Source organism: Castor canadensis, chromosome 1 (assembly GCF_047511655.1).
Source record: "Castor canadensis chromosome 1, mCasCan1.hap1v2, whole genome shotgun sequence".
NCBI classification, from domain to species: domain Eukaryota; kingdom Metazoa; phylum Chordata; class Mammalia; order Rodentia; family Castoridae; genus Castor; species Castor canadensis.
The window spans coordinates 113,291,378-113,303,711 of NC_133386.1; the positions used below are offsets into that span (position 1 = coordinate 113,291,378).

Consider the following 12,334-nt stretch of genomic DNA (forward strand, 5'->3'; position numbering starts at 1 on the left):
TAAAACCCCAAACAGCAAAATTCCTAGAAGAAAAGAGGGGAAAGCTGCTTGAAATGGGCCTTTCCAGAGGGTTTTTCGATGTCACACAAAAAACTTAGGTAATAAATGCAAAAATAAAGAAGTGGAACTGTATGTGACAGAAAAGCTTCTGCACAGCAAGGGAAGCAGTCAGCACAGTGAAAAGGAGTGGGTGCAAATGTTTGTGAACAACGTATCCGTGAGGGGATTAATACAAAGACTTTGTTAAGTAATTAGGCCTCATGTCAACCAGAGTACCTCAGTGCTAGAGGTGCTGTGTAATGCATGGTCCCTGTAATACTATTACTTTTCCAAAGTCCAGAATTTTTCAGCTGAGGGATTATGGACAATAGGGTGAGTAGAACACAATATGTTGTATAAGAGATAGAGGACAGTTTACCTACTGTGCCAGTGTGGATACGCTAAGTTGATCAAAGTCAGTGAACTCAAGCACTAACAAGGGCAATGGAGTACATTTAGGAATGAAAATAATAAAATCTTTCTGCTTAAAACACAATAATGGTGGACTTGAAGTATTACCCCCAGTACCTCAGGATGAGCCTTTGTTTGGAAATACAGTCTTTGCAAATATAGTTAGTTAAGATGAAGCCATTCTGGAGCTCTGTTTCATTATGCTTGGTGTCCTGACAAAGGGCGATTTGGACAGACACAATTGTAGGGGGACTGCCACATGAACATGTGGATGACCTCTACAAGGCAAGGACAGGCCTGGGACAGAGCCTTCCCAGTGCTCTGAAGGAACCAACCCTCCCAATACTTGTATTTCACATTAAAGCATCTAGGATTTTGAGACAATAAATTTCTGTTGTTTAAGGTACCCATTTGGCAGTACTTTTATCAAAGCAACCCTAGCAAACTAAGGTGGTAATTTTACAAAATAAAGAGTAAAATTGCTCTTCTAGAATATAACAGAAGAGGATGCAGGGTCTGTTTAAGCAAAAGGTGGGCATAATTGTACTCAGACCTTTCTGGAGTAGATATCACAGTAGACGTGATGTGGGAAACACTTAGTGTCCACTGTGTGCAGGTGTGTCTGTGCTGTCTTCAGTACTGGAGAACAAGAAGGCAGGAATTTCTACAAAATAACCTACTGAGAATGTCCTGAAGATGAAAGATCTAGAAAGACCACCCAAAAGTGAAAGTTGGGGACTTTGAATAAATAATAGAAAAATCCTCATTTGGATATCAGGAATTTGGACATTTTGATAATTTATTGAATTCTACTTTCTATGTATTATAGCATTAGAGGAAGAAATTATGTAAGAATTAACTATTTTGAGCTGGGTATGGTGGCTCGTGCCTGTAATCCCAGCTGCTTAGAGGCAGAGATAGGGAGGATTGCAGTTTGAGGCCAACCTGGGTAAAAAGTTATCTAGACCCCCATCTCAATCAAAAGCTAAGCATTGTGGTATACACATGTAATACCAGTTAGGTAGGAGACTGAAAGTAGGATCACGGTTTGAGGCTGGCCCTGGGCAAAAATGTGAGACCCTATCTGAGAAATACAGCAAAAAAAAGGTCGGGATGTGACTGAAATGGTAGAGCACCTGTCCAGTAGATGGAAAGCCCTAAATTCAAACCCTGGTACTACCGAAAAACCATCCGTGCAATTACTGTTAGCATTACTAGGAGACCAAGGATTTGGCACACACGGAAGCACTGAGTAGAGAGAGCAACAGCACATATGGTAGAGTTCCTGCTGCTGCTGTGAGCTTGGAGAGTGCACAGGGAGGCTTCAGGGTCTCTGGAGAGGAGGAGAGGGGCAGGAGACGGGGAAGCGCAGTGAAGTCTCCCGAATGAGATGAACTCATGTCAGGATGGAGCAGGCTGGGGTCCCACTCTGGGCTGTCCCTGGAAAAACTGGCTCAGAATGATCCACTCCAAGACGGTATAGCAAAGCTATTTAGACTTTCAAAATAAAAATCATTAGGGCCTCCTACAAAAAGAAAAATTACTTAATGGCTGAAAAAATTAGGCTGACTGGTCTGTACGAGAAGTTGATAAAAAGCAAGGCAAATATGATAAAAAAAATGTAGGGGACGGGAGGATAAAAGTAACAGTGGGTGACTGTAGTCAAATTATATGTATGTCTGGAAATATCACAACGAAACCCCTTTGCATAATCTACACCTGATGATTAAACAAAACAAAACAAAAGGCAAAAGTGCAGCAGCATTTTTAAGAAACTCAGAGGTAGGAGGTTTTATATCTAGTTTTTCTTCATGCATCCTGGCGCTAGAAAAACATGAAACACACAAAAACTCAGCCCTTCCCAAGGATCTGCCATAGCTGTGGTTCTCAACGTGTGTTTCCCAGACCGGTAACATCAGCATCACCCAGAACCTTGTGAAAAATGTGTGCCTCAGGACCACCAAGCCTCCTGGCTCAGAACCGGGAGTGCGGTTCATCAGTTTATGTTTTGGTGGGTCCCACAGAGTCACTCACAGGAGGGTGAACCTCTTCAGCCACAGGAAGATTAGGAAACTTTGGCAGAGAACTGACAATGAGTGTTGATACTCATTGTAGACCTAACTCTAAAATGTGATTGGAAGATCAGAATGTAAAGTATCATTTGTGTTGCCAAAGTACAAAGAATACAACTAACAAATGAGAGATAAGGGGGTGGATGGAAGAAAATGGGATAAAATCATCATTATTACACTACCACCAAGGTAGCAGATGGAAGTCAGAAGATAACATTTAAAACTGTCCAACACGAGAAAAAATAGAAGTGAAAGTGGAGGATGAAGGGATCATAAGAGATAAAATGGTAGCCAGGCATGGTGGTGCATGACTTAATTCCAGCACTAGGGAGGGTGAGGCAAAAAGATTGTGAGTTCGAGGCCAGCGTGGGCTACACAGTGAAACCCTATGTCCCTCCAATCCCCCAAAAATATATAACAGCAAACATAACCAGTGGAACAACTCTATTAAATGCAGTAGGTAGGCAGTCCTGGATGAAGGAAAGAAAAAGAAACATTGCTAAGACTTTATTAGTGTAGTTGATGAAAGTATACTATGAAATATAGGTGTAATAAAGAATTGCATGAATTGAATTTGATAACTATAATGTGAATTTTCAAGAGAACTTTCTTATCCTTGGGAAGTACATACTCCTGATAGAGTGAGGTGGTGAGACATGGGTTCACAAAAAGTAGTTTGTATTAGAGAGAGGAAAAATAAATGTGGAAGTGTTGAAAATTAGTAAGTCTGTAGAGAATGCATGATATTTTTGTACTATTCTTGCAAATTTTGTTTAACATAGACTTGAAATTCCAAAATGAAGAGGTTATTTAGTTATTCTGTACTTTGCAGGTTTTATGCAGGCTTATTACATGTACTACATTTATCTGGATGAAACAGACTACTTTCTTTATATAAAATCGGCACTTCGGGCTTTACAATCCGTATCAGTTATCTCTAATTGGTATTTAGTGAACTTTACTAGGATAAGATGATGGTGACATGTCTTTCTCTCTGAAAGTAGCAGAATCACACTAAAAAGTTGGTAGAAAGAAGGACAATTTTTTTCTTTCATTTATATATGCATACAATGTTTGGGTCATTTCTCCCCCTTCCCCCCCCCCCGCCCACCCCCCTTCTTCTCCCCCCCCATCCCCTCGCTACCAGGTAGAAACTATTTTGCCCTTATCTCTGATTTTGTTGAAGAGAGAGTATAAGCAATAATAGGAAGGACCAAGGGTTTTTGCTAGTTGGGATAAGGATAGCTATACAGGGAGTTGACTTGCATTGCTTTCCTGTGCATGTGTGTTACCTTCTAAATAAATTCTTCTCGAGCTAACTTTTTCTCTAGTTCCTGGTCCCCTTCTCCTATTGGCCTCTGTCACTTTAAAGTATCTGCATTAGTTTCTCTGCATTGAGGGCAACAGATGCTATCTAGTTTTTTGGGGGTCTTACCTATCCTCATATCTCCCAAGTGTGCTATCGCTTTATCATGTGATCGAAGTCCAATCCCCTTGTTGTGTTTGCCCTTGATCTAATGTCCGCATATGAGGGAGAACATACGATTTTTGGTCTTTTGGGCCAGGCTAACCAGGCTAACCACTCAGGATGTTGTTCTCCAGTTCCATCCATTTACCTGCGAACGATAACATTTCGTTCTTCTTCATGGCTGCATAAAATTCCATTGTGTATAAATACCACATTTTCTTAATCCATTCATCAGTGGTGGGGCATTTTGGTTGTTTCCATAACTTGGCTATTGTGAATAGTGCTGCAATAAACATGGGTGTGCAAGTGCCTCTGGGAGTAACCTGTGTCACATTCTTTTGAGTATATCCCCAAGAGTGGTATTGCTGGATCATGTGGCAGATCTATGTTTAGATTTTAAGAAGCCTCCAAATTTTTTTTCAGAGTGGTTGTACTAGTTTACATTCCCACCAGCAGTGTAAAAGGGTTCCTCCCCGCCCCCTCGCATCCTCACCCACACCTGTTGTTGGTGGTGTTTCTAATGATGGCTATTCTAACAGGGGTGAGGTGGAATCTTAGTGTGGTTTTAATTTGCATTTCCTTTATTGCTAGAGATGGTGAGCATTTTTTCCTGTGTTTTTTGGCCATTTGAATTTAAGAAGGACAAATTTTGATATTAAAATTTTTAAATATTGGAATGGCTCAAGTATTTAAAAATGTTCACATATGCAGTGTGATTTGAAGCTAACCAGAGATGAAAATCTATTTGATGGTTTCCTTGGGTCTGCCATCCATACTTCATGATCATCTGCTACAGACCTCATGTGGGCAAAGCAGGCAAATTTTTGCATTGAGGACTTTCAATGGTTGTTACTTTGTATTGTATTATGGTAATGGAAGGAGGGGGGAATACATCCAGTTGTTTCTTTTTGAATATATCAAAACTCAGAGTTAAGGCAACCTAATTTACTCAGGTGGAAACAGTAAAGATAAGTAGTATTTCCTTTGTTTTTTCCCCTGGTGGGACTGGGGTTTGAACCCAGGGCTTCACACTTGCAAAGCAAGCACTCTGCCACTTGACCCATGCCTCCAATCCATTTTGCTCTGGTTATTTTGGAGATAAGGTTTTACAAACTACTAGCCTGAACTGGTCTTGAATCTTGATCCTCCCAATTCAGCCTCCCAAGTAGTTGGAATTACAAGCACAAGCCACCAATGCCTAGCTTTTCCTAATATTTTAAAGTTCATTTATACCAGTTTTAACTAAAAAACCATGAAAACAATAGTGGAGTCTTTTTCTTTTTTTAAAGATATGGCTGTAATGAGGCCCTTAATAAATGAACAGAATTTCGATAGTACTTCAGATGAAGACCACAAAGAAGCACTCCTGCCTATTCAGAAGCACTACCAACTTGATGACCAACATGGTATTTCGTAAGTATTAGCATTTACAGTCTCCTTTTTGTCTTCATTAAGTATGTATTTTGTAATCATCTACAGGAAAGGCTTGGAACATAAAGATGATTAAGCTGCAGTTTCCACCTTAAAGGAGTTTGCAATCTAGTTGGGAAGCAGTAATAATTTAAATGACAATGCAGTGTCTAAGAGTTACCACAAGGATGCATGTCACATGCTGCGTGTCCTGAGAGAAGGGGGATTGAGAACGCAAAAGAGCGGTATGAACAAAGTTGTAGGAAAGACACAACTTACTGATGTGTCCTTATCATTAATGAGTTCTTATCCTGAAAGGAGTTCAGTGATTAAACAAAGTAACATGAAATTTGTTGGAAGAGAAGAGTATGAACTAAAAGATTCTAGGCAAGCAGTTTTGCCTAGTAATTCTGTGCTCTTCCTAGCTTTAATTTCTTGGTCAAGAAAAGTTTCTTCAGCTGCTACCTAGCAACTATTCTTAGGTCAGATCCCTGAGGGAATTCGTGATGTTCGGAAATTAATTGATAGTTATCTTACCTGATAACACAGGTAGTTTTAAACTTGTGCTTTTCTTTTAATTAACTTCCTCTCAGATTGATAATCATAGGCCAGGTGTTTAGTGCCCTGATTATATAGACAGTGCCAGTAAAGTGCTGTTTTACCAGCCTAATCTTCCACATTGTTCTGAAGTCATAGCAGCAAAGTATCTTACAAGAAAATCATCATTTCGTTATCACTAATTTATTTTAAAGCTGTGTGCTTATTTAGAGCATCGTAGCCTTATATGTCTGTGCTTTTCAACCAGAAGCTGTATTTCCTTTCATCTGTATGCAGACACATCTAAGATAATGAGTATGGGGTGGGGTAGCGTTGCATAAGATGTAAATGTAGTCATCTGTTTAGTCATCCTTGACATTCTCGGAGTATTGGTCCCATCTCCACAGACACCAAATCTGCAGCTGCACAAGTCCCTCACACTCAGCAGTGGAGTGTTTGCGTGGTGCCACAGCACTTCCTCCTCATAAGTCAAATCATCTCTAGTTACTTGTAATGCCTGATACAGTAGATGCAATGCAAATAGTTGTTATGCTGTATTACTTAGGGAGTAATGACATGAAAACTGAATCTGAATATATCCAATACAGTGTTTTTCATATATGTTTGATTGAATCCACAAACGAGGGATCTTCATAGTACTTATGATGTGAACCTTATTAATGAGATAGGGTGGCCTTTTTTTTTTTTGCCTAGTACCAGTGGGAAAATCAGAATAGATATAAAGAGGAAATGGAGTCAGTGGTACACTTTCAGTTATAGCCCAAGGTCTTTAATTTATTAGCAGTTTAGTTTTGGGTACAGTGCCTTCGGTGCTGTGTACTGATGTGTGGGGTTTGTTTATTTTTGTATCATGAAACATTTCTACTGGACAACAAACCATTAAAAAAAAAATCTCCTATTCCAGTAGACCAGAATTCTAGTCTTGGCTCTTTTGTCATTGTTGAATGTTCTTAAAAAGAGGATGTCACTTATGATGTTTAAATAACTATGCATACTTGCAAAAAGAAGGTTGGAGAGAAAGAATGGTGAAATAATGCCTTCCTCATGGTGCTATTTTGAAGATTAATTGAGATACTTTACATGAGAATATAATGGAAATTCATGCAGTTATATTATAAAATAATTTGAACAGGAGCAGTCTAGTCAATTTTTCATGTATTTGAAATATCGAAATCATCGAAGCAAAAATACTAGCTCCTCTGAATTCTGTAGCTAGGTAAACTTTAGCAGTAGATGAAAATTAAAATTCTGATGAAAAGGACAGATAAAGATTTATAATTTCTTGAGGCCTGTTTTTAGGAGTATATAGATCTTCACATTTTGAAAACTAATCTATCACTTCATGGCCCTGTTTTCATTAATTTCCATTTATTAGATGTTCCTTTTTAGGAGTGGTTTTGTGGACCAACTAAATGTTTTTCTTTTTCTTGTGTGTGTGTGTGTGTGTGTGTGTGTGTGTGTGTGTGTGTGTGTGTGTGATTAAATGACAGGTTTAAAAAGCCAGCCTTGGGTTATAGTGACACTGTGAGTCTTGCTATGGAAGCCAGCCCTTGGAGTTGTCTTCAGAAGCAAGCAGCTTGGGGAAGGTAGGCACTTGCTAAGTTTTTAATATCTAGCTGCTGAAATTTTGTTAATTTTTAAGTTTCCTAATCTGATATAAATAAAGCTGAGGGAATATAATAACTGGCCTTCAGAGTTAGACAGCCTTGGGTTCAAATCTTAACTCTATCAACTTTCTGTTTAATAGCCTTGGTCTAATTATTCATTGTTTTGGTTTGAGTATCTCACTATGAAATGAACTTACATTTCACAGAATTTTTATAATAGATTAAATAAAATGATACTTATAAAGCATCTGGTCAACCAATGAGATAATCATGTTTAATAATTTTTTAAATGAAAGGAAAAAATCAAGAAAAATGTTACAGTCTCATTATTTCAAATAAAATTGTGGTGTTTAGCTATATGTTCATAAAACCTCTGAGGTCTGTTTGTATTTTATATCTTACTGTCTTATTAGTTAGATAGCTTTCTTATTGGTAACATGGCACCTCTATGCCAGGTGAACACAGGATTTAAGAAAATTAAGAAAGCACGAATAATCAACAGAATGCTAACTGTGGTACAGATGATGTATGTGGTAGGAATTAAAGAAGAAAAAGAGCAATGTTAGTAGTTTATGATTAAATAAGGCTTTTCTGGTGATTTTCATAAATTTAGGTTTGTTCATAAGTTCATGAGGTTCCTGAGTTCTTGATATACTGAGGAGAAGGAAGGAGACAGAACCTAACACTCGGAAATAATATACACTAGGAAAAGAATCTCGGTCTTGCCTACAGAATCCAGAACCCCAAACCCCATCTTTCTTCTGCCCCAGATTAGAGGCAGCTTTGTTTACTTCTATAAGGAAAATGGCTTTCAGTTAGAAATGGCTGGAAACATTGTGGGTAGGACACTAAAATCAAAGGTGAAAGATGTTAAGGGAATACTAAAATACTTGAATGTAATTCATCAGAGAAACGAAACTTGAATTTATTTTAGGGTATCAAGGTAACTTACAAATCATATCTCTGAAGAACCAGGGAGAGAATGGTAGCATTATGGCAGAATGAAGATAGGCCAGGGGCCTTTTAATTCCTGTGAGAAGGATTATCTGTGGGTTTTGTTGACACTGATGGTCAGACAAGAGACCATTATCACTTAATGGATGCATGCCGTTGGTTGCAGTCACACCTTGTCTCTGGACCAAAACAATGAAGTGTGGCTGTGTATTGATAACATGGAGGCAAATGTTGTAACTTGAGAACTGCCATCCCAAATAATGTCACTTTGACTGATAGCTTTGGTGATATTTCTTCCTCACTCCTGTATAGTATTTTATATAGCTGGAGTTTCCTAGCTCACTCACTAAAAATAAGAACAGAGAAAAACTAGTAAGTGATCTCTTGGTTTGATTTAAGCCATGCCCTCTTGCTCTCCGTTCTACATCCTTAGTAATGGTTTGAACAGTACCAAGCATGTGTCACACATTTGCAAATGCCATGAATCGGGATGGGGAAATATACTGCACTGACAAGAAAAAGAACTTGGGATGTAGAGGTGTGGTATTTTTTATGATGTTGTTTTATAAGCAGATGTCCTCAAACTGTTGAATTTCAGGAATAGGTAGTGATGTAAAAATCTTGGCTTTTTAATTTAATTGGGCATTCTTTTGCTCTAAATTCTTTTTTGTTTTGTAGTGAAAACAATAGCAAAGTTTATTAGGAAAGAAATTTACTATAACAGGATGAAAGTAGGGAGATGTGGGGGAAAAGGAAGAAACATTTCTGTTCCTCCTTGCTCTATAATTCTAGTGGCATACTGATCATAATATATGATGTTTGCAGGAAGCAAACATTTTAAATGTTCTTTACTTAAGGAAGTAAAAACTATATCCTATCATAAAGTAGTCCATGACAAGGAGCTAAATAGCAGTCCAAAGGAGAAGTACTACACTGACATTTTACCAGTTGTTTCTGACACTTATTCGTGGATTCTCTTTATAGGAGTGTGGTTGACTTTTTTCTGGTGATAATACGGCTGGGATTCTGCAGTGTTTATATTGTCTTCTTAGCTGAAAATGTAAAGCAAGTGAGTATTTTTCTCTAGTTAGTGACATCATTTTCTTCTAATGCTCTGCTTACGGCATATTTCTTCTGTGGAAGCCAGGGTTAAATACTAAAATGTCTTCCTTTCATAAACGTTCTTATTTTACAGGTTTTCCTTTAGTCTTCTGTTTTGCAAGTTGGATTTCTGATACTATTTTGATTTTTCTGTTTGTTTTATGGTATCGATGATGTCTGTTCTTTCAGATCAGACCATGACATGATTTGCTAATTCTTAGTGACTTGAAATTTAGCCTGGCATAGTGGCCCATGTCTATGGTCACAGCACTCAGAAAACTGAGACAGGAGGATTGTGAGTTCAAGGCTACAGAGCAAGACCCAGTCCCTCAAAATAAAATAAAATCAACCCCCCAAAATTTAGATCTCAAAAGCATATGTATAGATATTTCAGAGTCGTATTCTTTACTGTGATATTCTATAGAGAGTACATGGATTATCCAGCAGCCCAAAAAAGTGAGGTTTATAAAAAGTGAGCATTTCTTACTAAAATCCAGTAATTGCTGCCATTGTTTAAAAAGGTAGTATCTGAGCATTATAGTTTTCTATATTCTGTCTGTGTTAGAAGGGTTTGCTTGAAGAGGAGGTCGTTTGCAGCTTTGATGGCAAACACAGTCGACAGTCTATGTGGACAAGCGTGCAAAATACCAGACTAAAAACTCACGCCAAAACAGTCAGACATATTTCTTTATGACTGGTACTAATTCCTATTTACCCCCATCTTCTTTAACCATCTTTTCAGCCAATAACATTAATTATCCAAATACATATAGTGCAGTAAACATAGGTAATAAATAAAGAATTGTCTTACAGATGTTTAATACAAGATGATGATGTAAATATGTTTTCTAAAGAACCTCAAAGTATATATAAGTATACATTTGACTCTCTTTTCTAAATACAAAGTGTGCTTCATTTTATGTTAAGACCAAGAATTGGCAAACTTTCTGTAAAATGTTAACTAAAAAGTATTTTCTGCTTTTCAGGCCGTATGTTTCAGGCCATATGTTGCAACTGCTCAACTCAGCCATAGACAACAATATGTAAACAAATAAATGTGGCAGTATTCCAGTAAAGTTTTATTTGCAAAACCAGATGGTGGACCTTTGCCAACCCCTGATTTTGTCCATCCCTGTAGATTACACTTGAGCCACAGCTGTTTAATGTTGAAAGAGTTGGTGGAGCTGTTGTACAGAAATGAGAGGGTCTGTTAAAGGGTCACACTTAGTTGTGAGCGCTTTATTTCCACATCTCAGCATTTATAAAAGTTTTGTGTATTTCTGGAAAATTTCCCAACCCAGTTTCAGTGTCACCTGGGAAACCTTCCATAGCTGTTCCTCCATGACATCCTTTTCTTCACCTCTTCCTGGAATTTATTATTTTCTCATCACTTCTGTAAGACTCCAAAAAATAACCTTGATCATACTGTATTAAAGTTAATTTATAGGTTGATTTCCACCACTAGACTCCCAAATCCTATGAGAGAAAGGACAACTTACAAAACAAACTTTTCTGGTAGAAAAATTTGTAACTTAAACTTCTGCTGATCCTTTAGGTACAGGTGTTCTCTCAGATATATGTTATTGTAGAATAGAGTGAGAGACCAGTGACAGCACGTAGAGAAGAGACATGTGAGGGGATGGAAAGAACCAGCAGTTCTGCCTGTGCTCTTGTTTATCAAATAAAGTGTCAGTGCTTCCATTAGCATTACTTGTTATAGATGATGTGCCAAAAATTGCATAATCCTAGGACTCCCCGTTCCTCATAAGGATGTTGATGTCAAGTGCTGATAACATGCACCATCTTGCCAGTCATTCACATGGGACTACGATGAAGAAATGAATTTTAGGATTGTGCAAGATGGCAGCACTCCTCTGTTTCTCATGTGTGCTGAGAGTGATCAGTAAGCTCTGTTTAACCTAGGAATAATGCCTTATGATTTCATATTTGCATGCTGTGATATACAGCATTTTGATCTTTATAATTACTCTGTGAAGTACATGGTGTGCTTATTTTTATGAAGCAGTCTTACGAAACATGAGAAATATATCCTAAAGTCTGTGTAATTAGGTTGCAACCTAGGTCTTTGTCACAGTTAACATTCGCTGTGGGTGTTTTTGGACACAGAGTCTTGCTGTGGCCTTGAACTCATGATCCATCTGCTTCTGGGTTTACAGACGTTCACCACCACACCTGGCTTACCACCTAACGTGTTGTTTATCACTGGACAGAATGTTGTCTGATTTTAGGTACATGCGTGTGTGTGTGTGTGTGTGTGTAACAGAGTGAAAAAACAGGAGAAAATGCCTAAAAGTTTTGGATAACTTTCTCCTATGAAATATGATCAGTTGCTTCCAAAGTTGAATGGAAAAGTTTAACTCATTTGTGCATATCTGGAAGATGGGGTAGAGAATTGATTTTCAAGTGGGGTGTGGTGGCGCATGCCTATAAAACTCAGCAGTTCGGGAGGCAGAGATGGGAGGATCTGGAGTGCAAGACCAGCCCAGGCAAAAAAACCACCAAGCTGGGTGTGGTGGTACATGTCTATAATCCCAGCTGTGTGAGGGGAGGTTTGTGGTCTGACACTGGTCCTGGGCAAAATCATTAGGCCCTACCTGAGAAATAACTTAAGCAAAAAAAAAGGACTGGGGATAGGGGTCAAGGTTCAAGTGGTAGAGTGTTTGCTTGTCTAGCAAGTCCAGGCCCTGAATTCA

At 38.3% G+C, this 12,334-nt stretch overlaps 1 protein-coding gene across 7 annotated transcripts in view; it reads left to right on the forward strand.

Annotated features, from left to right (window-relative positions):
• The window catches only part of LOC109679539 (neutral amino acid uniporter 4-like), a 44,831-nt gene that overhangs the window by 14,579 nt on the left and 17,918 nt on the right, over positions 1–12,334 (forward strand). For all 7 annotated transcript variants that reach the window (XM_074084593.1, XM_074081560.1, XM_074081773.1 and 4 more), the window contains 3 exons: positions 5,280–5,403; positions 7,449–7,544; positions 9,504–9,588. In XM_074084593.1, the coding sequence (XP_073940694.1) occupies positions 5,282–5,403; positions 7,449–7,544; positions 9,504–9,588 (303 nt within the window). In that variant the 5' untranslated portion in view covers positions 5,280–5,281. The remainder of the gene's footprint in view (positions 1–5,279; positions 5,404–7,448; positions 7,545–9,503; positions 9,589–12,334) is intronic.